The following is a 14,767-nucleotide window of genomic DNA, read 5'->3' on the forward strand; positions in this document are numbered from 1 at the left end:
CTCTCCATCCAACCTCACTGAGCTCGAGCTGTTTTGCAAGGAGGAATGGGAAAAAATGTCAGTCTCTCGATGTGCAAAACTGATAGAGACATACCCCAAACGACTTACAGCTGTAATCGCAGCAAAAGGTGGCGCTACAAAGTATTAACTTAAGGGGGCTGAATAATTTTGCACGCCCAATTTTTCAGTTTTTGATTTGTTAAAAAAGTTTGAAATATCCAATAAATGTCGTTCCACTTCATGATTGTGTCCCACTTGTTGTTGATTCTTCACAAAAAATACAGTTTTATATCTTTATGTTTGAAGCCTGAAATGTGGCAAAAGGTCGCAAAGTTCAAGGGGGCTGAATACTTTCGCAAGGCACTGTATATATATATATATATATATATATATATATATATCAGACCGTATACCACGGGTATAACGAAACATGTATTTTTACTGCTCTAATTACATTGGTAACCAGTTTATAATAGCAATAAGGCACCACTGTGTTTGCGCTATATGGCCAATATACCACGGCTAAGGGTTGTATCCAGGTTGGTGTGTTTATTTGTGGCCAAGCGTCCAAGTTCTTACACTGTCCATTAACTTGTCATATTTGTATCAGAGTTTTGTGTTTTGACCAAATACTATGCATTCTAATCTATACTGTAAGTCTATATGTGCTGTACAGTATATAAGCCTATTCTTCACTCTCCAACAGAGGTTGAGATGTTAACGTGAAGCACAACTCATTTCTACCCTGTTCCTTAAGGAAAGTTGTGAAATTATCATTGCTATTTCTCCAAACATAATGTCTGGGTTAAGTCCACAGAAAGACAGGCAGGCAGGGGGGAGAGATGAGGATGTATGGAGGGGAGGGGAGACAACATCAAACAGCTCAGTGCAAAATTTCACACTGCTGTATTCATACCTTTTTAGTGAATAAGCATGGTATCCACGGCCATGAATGAATAATCATTCACATATGATAATGCGGACCATGTATTAGTAGTATTAAGAATATGTTCCAGTCAAAACGTATCTCTCTTCCCCCCCTCCCCCCCTCTCTCTCTCTCTCTCTCTCTCTCTCTCTCTCCAGTGAGTTTTGATGACTGTATGGCGAATGAGGGGGTGGTCTTTCAGAGCAGTGACCCCAGGTTCAGCATTGGCGCTGACGGGTCCATCTACGCCCAGAGAGAGGTGACCAGCCTGACCGCACCGGTCCAGTTCACGGTCACTGCCAGCGGTCCACACGTGTGGGAGACCACGGTCAAACTGGCCCTGATGGGGCAACCCACTCCCTCACCACCAAGCAATCAGGTATGAGAATCACTCTGTTCATAGATGTACAGTGCCAGTCAAAAGTTTGGACACGCCTACTCATTCCAAGGTTTTTCTTTATTTTTACTATTTTTTAAACAATTTTTTACTATTTTCTATATTATACTATATTCAAAACTATGAAATAACACATATGGAATCCTGTAGTAACCAAAAAAGTGTTAATCAAATCAAAATATATTTATAAGTAGCCACCCTTTGCCTTGATGACAACTTTGCACACTTAGCATTCTCTCAACCAGCATAGTCACCTGGAATGAGGTAGTCACCTTGAAGGCATTCTCAACATCAACTGTTCAGAGGAGACTGGGTGAATCAGGCCTTCATGGTCGAATTGCTGCAAAGAAACCACTACTAAGGGACACCAAAAATAAGAAGAGACTTGCTTGGGCCAAGAAACACGAGAAATGGACATTAGACCGATGGAGTCCAAATTTGCAATTTTTGGTTCCAACCGCTGTGTCTTTGTGAACGGATGATCTCTGCATCTATCGTTCCCACCGTGAAGCATGGAGGAGGAGGTGTGATGGTGCTTTACTGGTGACACTGTCAATGATTTATTTAGAATTCAAGGCACACTTAACCCGCATTGCTACCACAGCATTCAGCAGCGATACGCCATCCCATCTGGTTTGCGCTTAGTGGGACTATCAGTTGTTTTTCAACAGGACAATGACCCAAAACACCTCCAGGCTGTGTAAGGGCTATTTGACCAAGAAGGAGAGTGCTGGAGTGCTGCTTCAGATGACCTGGCTTCTACAATCACCCGACCTCAACCCAGTTGAGATGGTTTGGGATGATCTGGACCGCAGAGTGAAGGAAAAGCAGCCAACAAGTGCTCAGCATATGTGGGAACTCCTTCAAGACTGTTGGAAAAGCATTCCAGGTGAAGCTGGTTGAGAGAATGCCATGTGTGTGCAAAGCTGTCATTAAGGCAAAGGGTGGCTATTTGAAGAATCTCAAATATAACAGATATTTTGATTTGTTTAACACTTTTTTGGTTACTACATGATTCCATGTGTGTTATTTCATAATTTTGATGTCTTCACTATTATTCTACAATGTAGAAAATAGTAAAAATAAAGAAAAACCGTTGAATGAGTAGGTGTTCTAAAACATCTGACCGGTAGTGTACACAACTTGAAGCAACCACATATTTAGCCATGGAGCAAGTTGGCCAGCAAGCAGCCCCCCCCCCGGACACCTATAGCGCAACTACCAGCATTTGGATTGATCATTGTGTTAGGTTTGTTAAAATAGAGCCTGGGGAACACAGACAGGAGATGTGCAATGACTTGTGGGATTTAGTCTCCTCAGGGAAGAATCTGTTGGGTGTCAGGGATGTGTGTTCCTGGGTCAAGGGGACATGTGTGATACATTGTTAAGACTGAAATAATGGGTGTTGTGTATAGTGTGTTTTTGTTTGCATTTGTGCCTGTCTGTCCAGTGTGTGAATGTGTTTCCACAGAGGGTTCTACATTGAAGCCAAAAGGGTTGTACCTAGAACGGGGTTCTGCCTGGAGCCAAAAACGTTTATCCTATAAGGACAGCTGAGGAACCATTTTAGAACACTTTTGGAACCCTTTTTTTAAAAGAGTGTATACAGTGAATTCATAAAGTATTCAGACCCCTTCCCTCTTTCCACATTTTGTTATGTTACAGCCTTATTCTAAAATTGATTAAATACATTTTTCCTTAATCAATCTAGACACTATACCCCATGATGACAAAGTGAAAATAGATTTTTAGAAAATGTTCAAATGTATATATAAAAACAGAAATAGCTTATTTAAATACAGTTGAAGTCGGAAGTGTACATTCCCTTCAGGTTGGAGTCATTAAAACTTGTTTTTCAACCACTCCACAAATGTCTCCTTAATAACAAACTATAGTTTTGGCAAGTCAGTTAGGACATCTGCTTTGTGCATGACACAAGTCATTTTTCTAATAACTGTATAAAGACAGATTCTTGCACTTATAATTCACTGTATTACAATTTCAGTGGGTCAGAAGTTTACATACACTAAGTTGACTGTGCCTTTAAGCAGCTTGGAAAATTCCAGAACATGATGTCATGGCTTTAGAAGCTTCTGATAAGATAATTGACACCATTTGAGTCAATTGGAGGTGTACCTGTGGATGTATTTCAAAGCCTACCTTCAAACTCAGTGCCTCTTTGCTTGACATTATGGGAAAATCAAAAGAAATCAGCCAAGACCTCAGAATAAAAATCTGGTTAATCCTTGGGAGCAATTTCCAAACGCCTGAAGGTACCACGTTCATCTGTACAAACAATAGCACGCAAGTATAAACACCATGAGATCACGCAGCCGTCATACCGCTCAGGAAGGAGACGCGTTCTGTCTCCTAGAGATGAACGCACTTTGGTGCGAAAAGTGCAAATCAATCCGAGAACAACAGCAAAGGACCTTGTGAAGATGCTGAAGGAAACAGGTACAAAAGTATCTATATTCACAGTAAAACGAGTCCTATATTGACATAATCTGAAAGGCCGCTCATAAAGGAAGAAGCCACTGCTCCAAAACTGCCATAAAAAAGCCAGACTACGGTTTGCAACTGCACATGGGGACAAAGATCGTAATTTTTGGAGAAATGCCCTCTGGTCTGATGAAACAAAAATAGAACTGTTTGGCCATAATGACCATCGTTATGTTTGGAGGAAAAAGGGGGTGGCTTGCAAGCCAAAGAACATGCCAACTGTGAAGCGCGGGGGTGGCAGCATCATGTTGTGGGGGTGCTTTGCTGCAGGAGGGACTGGTGCACTTCACAAAATAGATGGCATCATGAGGCAGGAAAATGATGTGGATATATTTAAGCAACATCTCAAGACATCAGTCAGGAAGTTAAAGCTTGGTCGCAAATGGGTCTTCCAAATTGACAATGACCCCAAGCATATTTCCAAAGTTGTGGCGAAATGGCTTAAGCACAATAAAGTCAAGGTATTGGAGTGGCCATCACAAAGCCCTGACCTCAATCCCATAGAAAATGTGCGGGCAGAACTGAAAAAGTGACCAAGGAGGACTACAAACCTGAGTCAGTTCCACCAGCTCTGTCAGGAGGAATGGGCCAAAATTCACCCAACTTATTGTGGGAAGCTTGTGGAAGGTTACCCAAAATGTTTGACCCAAGGTAAAGAATTTAAAGGCAAAGCTACCAAATACTAATTGAGTGTATGTAAACTTCTGACCCACTGGGAATGTGATGAAAGAAATGAATCTAAAATAAGTCATTCTCTCTACTATTATTCTGACATTTCACATTTTTAAAATAAGTAAGTGGTGATCCTAACTGACCTAAGACATGGAATTTGTACTTGGATTAAATGTCAGGAATTGTGAAAAACTGAGTTTGAATGTATTTGGCTAAAGTGTATGTAAACTTCCGACTTCACATCATCATCTCAGTGGCCTATAGCAGCAACCAACTAGTATAGGTGTAAAATGTGTAAATGCACCTATAGCGCTCAACATTTATTTGTTACCTTTATTTAACTAGGCAAGTCAGTTAAGAACAAATTCTTATTTTCAATGATGGCCTAGGAACAGTTGGTTAACTGCCTTGTTCAGTGGCAGAACGACAGATTTTTACCTTGTCAGCTCAGGGATTTGATCTTTTAGCCTTTCGGTTACTCGTCCAACTCTCTAACCAATAGGTTACCTGCCACCCCATTAAGTCCTTACGTTATGTTGCTGGAATATTGTTCTGGATTTAAACTGCAACTCCACCACCATATCTCTATTTCTGTCCCTCCTGAACAAATTATATCCATGTATAGAGATCTCAGCATCCTCAAAAGAAGAGTCCAAGTGAGATTTTGCCAATACATGAATATTCTTTGAATGCACTAGACAGCATATTTTAGGAATTTTGTTCCTTAAACTGAATATATTTAAGGGAGCAATTAACAGACCTTTCTTTGGTAGATTTACAGTATTTAAATGTCCAAACATGAATCAGCAGTTGGAATCTGAGAGAGAGATACTCAGTCAGTGTGTGTGTGTGGGATGGAATTACTTGTGTCTGTCGCTCCTCCTATCTCCATGGGGGAGGGTGAACAATCAGTTTTTCATACCACATATATGCTATGTCACCTTGTTGTCTTGATAGTAAGTTTCTTAAACAAAGGTGCAGATGGAGCCAGGTAATTAGAGGAGGTGGCTAGTCTTGCAAATGTATTGTTGCTCATATAGAATACAGTGTTGATTTAAATGTTTCAACATTCTCTTATATATACATTTTTCTAGGATTTCAGAAAAACATGATAGTACAGATATTGGGCGAAAGTTTGTAAACGATCTGGGATGCCCAGATTTATAGAAGGGGATAACTTGGCAATTTTCAAATCTTTAGGAATACCAATATCAATAACAACACCAGTTTGCATTGATTTGGTGAATATGTTTATTAGAGGCTCAGTAATCGAGGAAGACACTGATTTTACCGAAGAAGTACTATTCTCATCATGACGTGCTGCTGATATATTTAAGTTACCATTTACCTTCACCACATCCATTACACCAGGAGTATCAAACTGAAGCAGAGAAGGGAAGGGATTTCCAAGGGAAGGGATCAATCCAAGGGATTTCATTCGTTTTCTCTATTTTCTTTGACAGAGAAGAACCCACATTCACAAAAACTTTATTAAATTCACATGAAATTCCATCAGGATCACTATAGGTCTTATTTCCAACAATGCATTGAGATGGTATAGTTGTAGATTACTTTTTCTTATTCAACAGTTGATTAATGATTTTCCAAGTTAACTTTATATTATTTAAGGATTCTTGGAATTTGTTAGTAAAATATAGTTTTGGGGATATCCTAAGTAGATGAGTAAATTTGTTCTTATACTTTTTGAGAAAGGTTATTTTTTGAGACCGGTTGTAATGCAAGGTTTCCAGGACCCATTTGCTGCTCTCTTACTTTGGGAAAGCAGTGCTGAAATACAGAATTGAAAGATGTGAGAAAAGTCTGGTAAGCAGACTCCACATCGGCTTGATTATAAATAAATTCCCATGAAATATCATCAATCAACATCTTAAAGCACTCACGATTACTTTTGTTAAATATTCTACCCTTAATAGTACTAATCATTCCCATCTGTTCCTTTCCAGCTGCCAAAGAGAAGTGGAAAATTGGAAAGTGGTCAGAAATGTCATTATAACATTAGCCATATTATTCAAATAATTAGTAAAAATATTATCAATAAGGGTGTCAGATGAACTGGTCACTCTGTGGTCTTATAGGTGAGGGGATACAGATGAACAGGTCACTCTGTGGTCTTATAGGTGAGGGGATACAGATGAACAGGTCACTCTGGTCTTATAGGTGAGGGGATACAGATAGCTGGTCACTCTGGTCTTATAGGTGAGGGGATACAGATGTACTGGTCACTCTTGTGGTCTTATAGGTGAGGGGATACAGATGAACTGGTCACTCTGTGGTCTTATAGGTGAGGGGATACAGATGAACTGGTCACTCTGTGGTCTTATAGGTGAGGGGATACAGATGAACTGGTCACTCTGTGGTCTTATAGGTGAGGGGATACAGATAGCTGGTCACTCTGTGGTCTTATAGGTGAGGGGATACAGATGTACTGGTCACTCTTGTGGTCTTATAGGTGAGGGGATACAGATGAACTGGTCACTCTGTGGTCTTATAGGTGAGGGGATACAGATAGCTGGTCACTCTGTGGTCTTATAGGTGAGGGGATACAGATGTACTGGTCACTCTTGTGGTCTTATAGGTGAGGGGATACAGATGAACTGGTCACTCTGTGGTCTTATAGGTGAGGGGATACAGATGAACTGGTCACTCTTGTGGTCTTATAGGTGAGGGGATACAGATGAACTGGTCACTCTGTGGTCTTATAGGTGAGGGGATACAGATAGCTGGTCACTCTGTGGTCTTATAGGTGAGGGGATACAGATGAACTGGCCACTCTGTGGTCTTATAGGTGAGGGGATACAGATGAACTGGTCACTCTGTGGTCTTATAGATGAGGGGATACAGATAGCTGGTCACTCTGTGGTCTTATAGGTGAGGGGATACAGATAGCTGGTCACTCTGTGGTCTTATAGGTGAGGGGATACAGATGAACTGGTCACTCTGTGGTCTTATAGGTGAGGGGATACAGATGAACTGGTCACTCTGTGGTCTTATAAGTGAGGGGATACAGATAACTGGTCACTCTGTGGTCTTATAGGTGAGGGGATACAGATGAACTGGTCACTCTGTGGTCTTATAGGTGAGGGGATACAGATGAACTGGTCACTATTGTGGTCTTATAGGTGAGGGGATACAGATGAACTGGTCACTCTTGTGGTCTTATAGGTGAGGGGATACAGATGAACTGGTCAGTCTTGTGGTCTTATAGGTGAGGGGATACAGATAGCTGGGGGATAAAGTATTCAAAAAGTCAGATTTAAATAGGTTTATGTTGTAATCACCCAATTTTACCATTATTATTAATCATATTCAAGGTTGATGCAAGGATATCAGAATCGGGTGGCCGATAGATGCATGCAATTACCACTTTTTCATCACCAAAATATGAACAGGAGGGAACATCTATGAAAAGAGATGCAACATCAATGTGAGTTTGAGGTCCTCTCTTACAAATAATTGAAAATGTTTATAAACTAAAATGGACACTCCTCCCACTCTTGAGGTTCAACAGTGGTGAACATTATTGTAAGGTGACATTTCATAAAGCATGCTTGTCTCTTGAGTCAACCTTGTTTCTGAAAGGGCAACAATGGAAAATCCATGATTGCGAGAAGACAGATAATGAACAAGATGGTCATGATTTTTAGGAAGACTCATCTCTGGTAAATCTCAGGAAATGTAAATCTGGATCAACACAATCATTATATTTATAATTTGCTTCATTAATATCTAATGGGTTGAAGAGCATGTTATCAGGGTCGATATCCTGCCCAACTAAGAGAGATACACAGTCAGAATCATCCAGACAGTGGAACGGAAATATAGAAGTGCATGTCTCACATGTCCAATACAACCACACATTTGTGTTAGTTTTATCAATAGGGGTGCACTTCCTATGGAATGCGCATTGACACAGTCCACATAACACCGCTGAAGACTTCAGAGGGTTATGACATATAGATCAATGTATGTTTTTGGTCATGAGGTTAGGTGAAACACATGAAAAAAAGTGTAGTAAATATGTGTGGGTTTGTGTGTGTCAAATCAGTTGATTATAGTGGAATCACTTGCCAAAGGCCTACGGGGAGGGGGGTCAATCAGCTGATCATACCTCAGGTATGTGATGTTGCCTTTTTTTCGTTCTTCAATTAGTCATGGCAGCAGTTCCTTTCTTTTGACTCGTACCTTTTCAGAGAAGTCTTCATTGATGAAGATTTTGGTTCCCTTCAGGCACTTGGTTCTCCTGAGAATTTCCCCCTTGTCTTTGAACCTGAGCAGTTTCACCACTATAGATCTGGGCCATCCAGAGGGGAACAAAGTGCCATTCCTGTGCGCCATCTCCATCTTGATGAGTTTAGGATCCAGTTTGAGTTGATCTGCCAGGATTTTCTTGGCATTGACTTCTGTGTCATGCCAAGTTTCAGTCTTTCTGTCCTCAATTCAATTGATTAAATGTTATTGAGCCTCAATTGGTTTTCGATGTGGGCTCCTTTGGAAGAGTGCTTGTCAAGTGTTGTTTGGAGAATTGCGAAATCCTCAGACATGGTTCTGAATGTATTCTGGCTGGAGACATTCGTGCCCTTTAGCTCCTTCACCTCCGACTGCGTAAATTCCAAACGGTGTTTAAATTACATTACATCCTTAAACAGATCATCAACCCTTTTGTTGGTAGAATTCTTAAAGATTTGCAGTAAGAACTTAAAGTTATTTTCCTTCAGATCTATTAGATCAGTCCGCTTGTCGTCAATACCTGGAGGTGGTCTTGAGAAGAGCCGACCGGGCTCTCTTCCAGGTTAGACGACAGCGGTGGACAAAAATCTGGGCCGATGGTATGCCGACCTCTTCCTCTTGCTCCGGGAAGAGTGGGGGCTGATAGCTCAGGGAACACTCAAAAGGTGAGAGAACCTTGGCAGAGCAAGGAAGGGTGTTGTGGGCATATTTGACTCACACAAGTTGCTGGCTCCAGGTGGTGGGGTTGGCAGAGACCAGACAGTGAAGAGTCATCTCCAGGTCTTGGTTGGCTCGCTCTGACTGGCCATTGGACTGGGGGTGGAACCCGGAGAACAGGCTGGCCGATAACCCAATGAGTGTGCAGAACGCCATCCAGAACCGGGACAAGATCTGAGGACTCCGGTCAGAGACCATGTCCACTGGGAGTTCATGGATCCGGAAGATCTGTTGCACCATGAGTTGGGCCGTCTCTTTGGCAGAGGGTAGCTTGGGGAGAGGAATGAAGTGGGAGGCTTTGGAAAACCGGTCCACTACTGTCAGGATGGCGGTGTTGCCATCAGACGGGGAACACCCTTGACAAAATCCAGGGAGGAACAGGAGGAACAGGCAGAGGTTGAAGGAGACCAGCCGGAGCTTGCCGGGGAGTCTTGTTCTGTGCACAGATCGTGCATGCGGCGACAAGTGTGGAGGCGTCAGGAACCATGGTAGGCCACCAAAAGCGTTGTCGCACAAAGGCCAGGGACCGACGGGAGGCCGAGTGGCAGGCAAGCTTAGAGGAGTGGGCCCACTCCAGAACCGAGGAGTGGACAGCATCAGAGACAAACAGAAGGTTATTTGGCCTCCCCCCGGGGTTCGGCTGGGAACGCTGGTGAGAAGGATGGTCTCGGGTTCCGGAGGTGTATCCTTGGGGCTATAGCGGCATGAGAATGCATCCAGCTTGACATTCTTGGATCCCGGTCGGTATGAGAGGGAGAAGTTGAACCGGGTGAAAAGCAAGGCCCACCTAGCTTGCCTGAAGTTGAGACGCTTGGCGGTGCAGAGATATTCCAGGTTCTTGTGGTCTGTCCACACAATGAACAGATGTTCTGCCCCATCCAGCCAGTGCCTCCACTCCTCCAACACCATCTTCACCGCGAGAAGCTCACGATTCCCCTCATCGTAGTTCCTCTCTGTGGTGTTGAGGTGATGGGAGAAGAAGGCACAGGGATGTAACTTGAGGTCCAGGGCATAATGCTGGGACAGGACAGCCCCCACTCCGACATCCAAAGCATTGGCCTACACCATGAACTGGTGGGACGGGTCAGGATGAACCAAGATGGGAGCTGTGGTGAACGTTGTTAGAGATCCCGGAACGCCCAGTCTGCAGCTGGGGACCATGTGAACGGATCCATGGGAGAGGTGAGTGCAGACAGGGGAGAAGCCAGGGTGCTGTAACCAGGATAAAGCGGCAATAGAAGTTAGCGAATCCCAGGAAACGTTGCAGTTGCTCTCTGGACATAGGCTGGGACCAATCCTCCACCGCTCTCACCTTCCCGGGATCCATCTGTATACTCCCTGCAGCAATGATGTAATCCAGGAAGGGGATGGTGGAGCGATGGAACTCGCCCTTCTTTGCTATCACAAAAATCTGGTGTTGGGGGAGGCAGAAGGACGGATGAACCCTGCATCTAGGGAGTCCTTAGTGTACGTCTCCATTATCTTGGTCTCCAGACCCAACAGAGAGTACAGTCTTCCCCGGGGCAGAGTGGTGCCTGGGAGAAGGTCGATCCCGCAGTCATATGGTTGGTGCAACGGAAGCGAAGTGGCCTGGGCCTTACTGAACACCTCCTGAAGGTCCTGGTACTCCGCGGGAATGGTGTAGAGGTCCGGGGCAACTTCCCAGCCTCCAGGAAGACGTCCCGGGGTAGGCTGCGCTGACTTCAGGAAATGAGCGTGGCAGAACGGGCTCCAGCCCATGATGGCACCAGCAGACCAGTCAATAATGGGATTGTGTCGCTGGAGCCAAGAGAATCCCAATACCACAGGAACTTGAGGAGAATTAATTAGCAGAAATAGGATTGTCTCGCTGGGGTTCCCTGACACACGTAGGTTGATGGGGGTGGTGTTGTGTGTGACCCGGCCCATATAGCGCCTGTCCAGCGCTCTAACGTCCATGTGGATGCCAAGCTCGGATCCCAGGGTAGCGTCTTTAAAGCTCACATCGGCCCCAGAGTCGATCAGTACCCAGAGAATTTTGACTGGTTCCCCCACAGCAAGATGGCATGAAAAGGTGTGCGAGTAAGGGGAGAGGAAATGTTATCCATTTGGCCCATCAGAGTACTCACTGCTACCGGTCAGTCTGGTCTTTTAGTGGACAGGTGGCCACTGCCTAGTTGCATTGGCTCAAGAAGAGGTGAATTGGCAGACTTCGGAGACTCTCAGGGGAACTTGGTTAGCCTCAGGTTCTCTCAGCAACGGAGCCATCGGGGACTTCCGGGATGTCTCGGAGGCAATGTGGAAGCCTTGGACGGGCGAGAGAAATAGAACCTCCTCTCCTTCCATCCTTTCTGTAGTCGCCAAAATGGTCAAGGCGATGAGCGAGTCGAGATCCGTCGGTAGTTCCCGGGCTGCAAGCTCGTCCTTTACTTCCTCTGATACTCCGTGCAGGAACATGTCGAACATCGCTTCCGGGTTCCAGGCACTCTCAGCTGCCAACGTGCGGAAATCCATCGGATAGTCTACCACACTGCAGGAGTCTTGCCGAAGCTGGAGCAACTTCCGGGCAGCCTCTCTTTCTTCACCTCCGCCACAAACACAAAACTTTCTTCACCTCCGCCACAAACTCCTCCAGATTGAAGCATACGGCCAACTGTTGTTCCCATACTGCCGTAACCCAGGCGAGAGCCCTCGCGGACATCAGCGTCCTGAGGTACGCTATCTTAGAGCGGTCTGAGGGGAAGGAGGAGGGCTGCAGCTTAATGATGAGAGAACACTGAGTGAGAAATGCCCGACAGGTGCCCGACTCTCCATCGAAGCGTTCCGCGGGAGGTAAGCGGGGTTCCCGGGAAATCGGTGTGTCTTGGGAGGCGACGCTGCTAACAGCTGGGTTACTGAGGGCCTGGGACGTTACCGTTGTGGTAGGCTGCTTAACAAACAACCCGCAGAATTGCTCCAGAAATGTGTTCAATTCTCGGTCATGGCATTCGGCCAAGGTCTGGACCCCGTCTATGAGGCCACGAAGCAACTCCTCGTGCCTTCCAATGGTGGCTCCTTGGGAGGAGATGGCGTTGCGGAGCTGGTCCGAGTCTGCTGGGTCAGTCATGGCCAGTTCGTACTATCACGTTTTAGGGAAGACGCAGATGCAGACAAGGTCAAAGTAACAAAAGTTTATTACTGGAACAGGGGGCAGGTAAAACGACAGTTCAAGGGCAGGCAGAGGTCAGTAATCCAGATCAGAATCCAAAAGGTACAGAACCGCAGACAGTCTCGGGGTAAGTGCAAGCAGAGGTCAATAATCAAGGTACAGAAACGGCAGGCAGGCTCAGGATCAGGGCAGGCAGAATGTTCAAAACTGGGAAAACTAGAAAACAGGAACTAGAAACAGACATGAGCAAGGGGAAAAACACTGGTAGGCTTGACGAACAACAGGAACTGGTAACAGACAAACAGAGATCACAGGTATAAGTACACTGGGGATAATGGGGAAGATGGGCGACACCTGGAGGGAGGTGGAGACCAGCACAAAGACAGATGAAACAGATCAGGGTGTGACATACACAGAGACTGTCACACATAGCTAGTCAGCCTTGACTATAGCCCTGATACTCAGTTCATCAGGGCTAGGCATGGCCTTTATCTAAACCCTTTAGAGTAGAAGTGAAGGCTATTCTAAGGAGTGGAATGTATTCTTAGGATTAGGAGGGTAGGAAACAGCATATATTAACAGAGTTAGTGTGAATGTGGGTTTTGAGCTCTGGCTATATCATGAGATCCTAGACTTGTCTCTTCCCCTGAACCCCATTGGTTTATCCAGCATCTAATCAGTGCAGTGATTCCCATGTCTCCCTGCCACCTGGTAACACATTTCCCACTGGAACAGAGAGGGGTAGAGGCAGCCTGGGCACTCTGAATCACAGGATCATCCAGAATTATCCATGTCCAGAAGAGCCCATGTGTCATTAAATTCTCTGCCATGACACTGATTCACCAAGAGGACCTCTTACTATGGGCAGCCAAGATGGGGTCACACCATGGCTGCCGTACCTTGACCAGAGTGTGTTGTGTCCAAGGGCGTATGTGTGCGAGTGCTCATGACCCCTGGGAGCTCCACGGGTAATTTACACCCAAATCCCACACCATAGTAAGAGGCATAGATAGCCAGTCGAACTAAAGAGCAGGTCTTAGACCCTAACTGTGACCATTACACATTCATACTATTTAACTTAGATACTGAAGAAGGTGAAGAATTCTACTACAGCTGTAGTTTTTATTTTATTTTACCTTTATTTAGCTAGGCAAGTCAGTTAAGAACAAATTCTTATTTTCAATGAAGGTGAGTTACAGTGGGGCAAAAACGTATTTAGTCAGCCACCAATTGTGCAAGTTCTCCCACTTAAAAAGATGAGAGAGGCCTGTAATTTTCCTCATAGGTACACTTCAAATATGACAGACAAAATGAGAAAAAAAATCCAGAAAATCACATTGTAAGAATTTATTTGCAAATTATGGTGGAAAATAAGTATTTGGTCAATAACAAAAGTTTATCTCAATACTTTGTTATATACCCTTTGTTGGCAAGGACAGAGGTCAAATGTTTTCTGTAAGTTGCTGGTATTTTGGCCCATTCCTGCATACAGATCTCCTCTAGAGCAGTGATGTTTTGGGGCTGTTGCTGGGCAACACAGACTTTCAACTCCCTCCAAAGATGTTCTATGGGGTTGAGATCTGGAGACTGGCTAGGCCACTCCAGGACCTTGAAATGCTTCTTACGAAGCCACTCCTTAGTTGTCCGGGCGGAGCCCCAGATCGAGGGAGATTATCAGTGGTCTTGTATGTCTTCCATTTCCTAATATTTGCTCCTACAGTTGATTGCTTCAAACCAAGCTGCTTACCTATTGCAGATTCAGTCTTCACAGCCTGGTGCAGGTCTACAATTTTGTTTCTGGTGTCCTTTGACAGCTCTTTGGTCTTGGCCATAGTGGAGTTTGGAGTGTGACTGTTTGAGGTTGTGGACAGGTGCCTTTTATACTGATAACAAGTTCAAACAGGTGCCCCACTGTCACTGCCTTGTTCAGGGGCAGAACGACATAGTTTTACCTTGTCAGCTCGGGGATTCGATCTTGCAACCTTTCGGTTACTAGTTCACTAGGCTACCTGCCGCCCCAATGCAAGCTGTTATATAGACAGAGGAGACAACGAGGACACTGAGAACAATGTGATGTTTCATTATAGACATAGCGCTTTGTGGCACTCTGCTTTTGAATTAATAACTTCCAGATGTGTGTGTCACCAGGGGCTGACTCATATCGAAGTGTGCGGGCCG

At 44.6% G+C, this 14,767-nt stretch overlaps 1 protein-coding gene across 1 annotated transcript in view; it reads left to right on the plus strand.

Annotated features, from left to right (window-relative positions):
* The window catches only part of LOC139368776 (cadherin-4-like), a 544,653-nt gene that overhangs the window by 375,781 nt on the left and 154,105 nt on the right, over window positions 1–14,767 (plus strand). Inside the window, exon 4 of the mRNA XM_071108107.1 lies at window positions 1,085–1,305. Within this exon, the coding sequence (XP_070964208.1) occupies window positions 1,085–1,305 (221 nt within the window). The remainder of the gene's footprint in view (window positions 1–1,084; window positions 1,306–14,767) is intronic.

Source organism: Oncorhynchus clarkii, chromosome 16, assembly GCF_045791955.1.
Source record: "Oncorhynchus clarkii lewisi isolate Uvic-CL-2024 chromosome 16, UVic_Ocla_1.0, whole genome shotgun sequence".
Taxonomy (NCBI): Eukaryota; Metazoa; Chordata; class Actinopteri; order Salmoniformes; family Salmonidae; genus Oncorhynchus; species Oncorhynchus clarkii.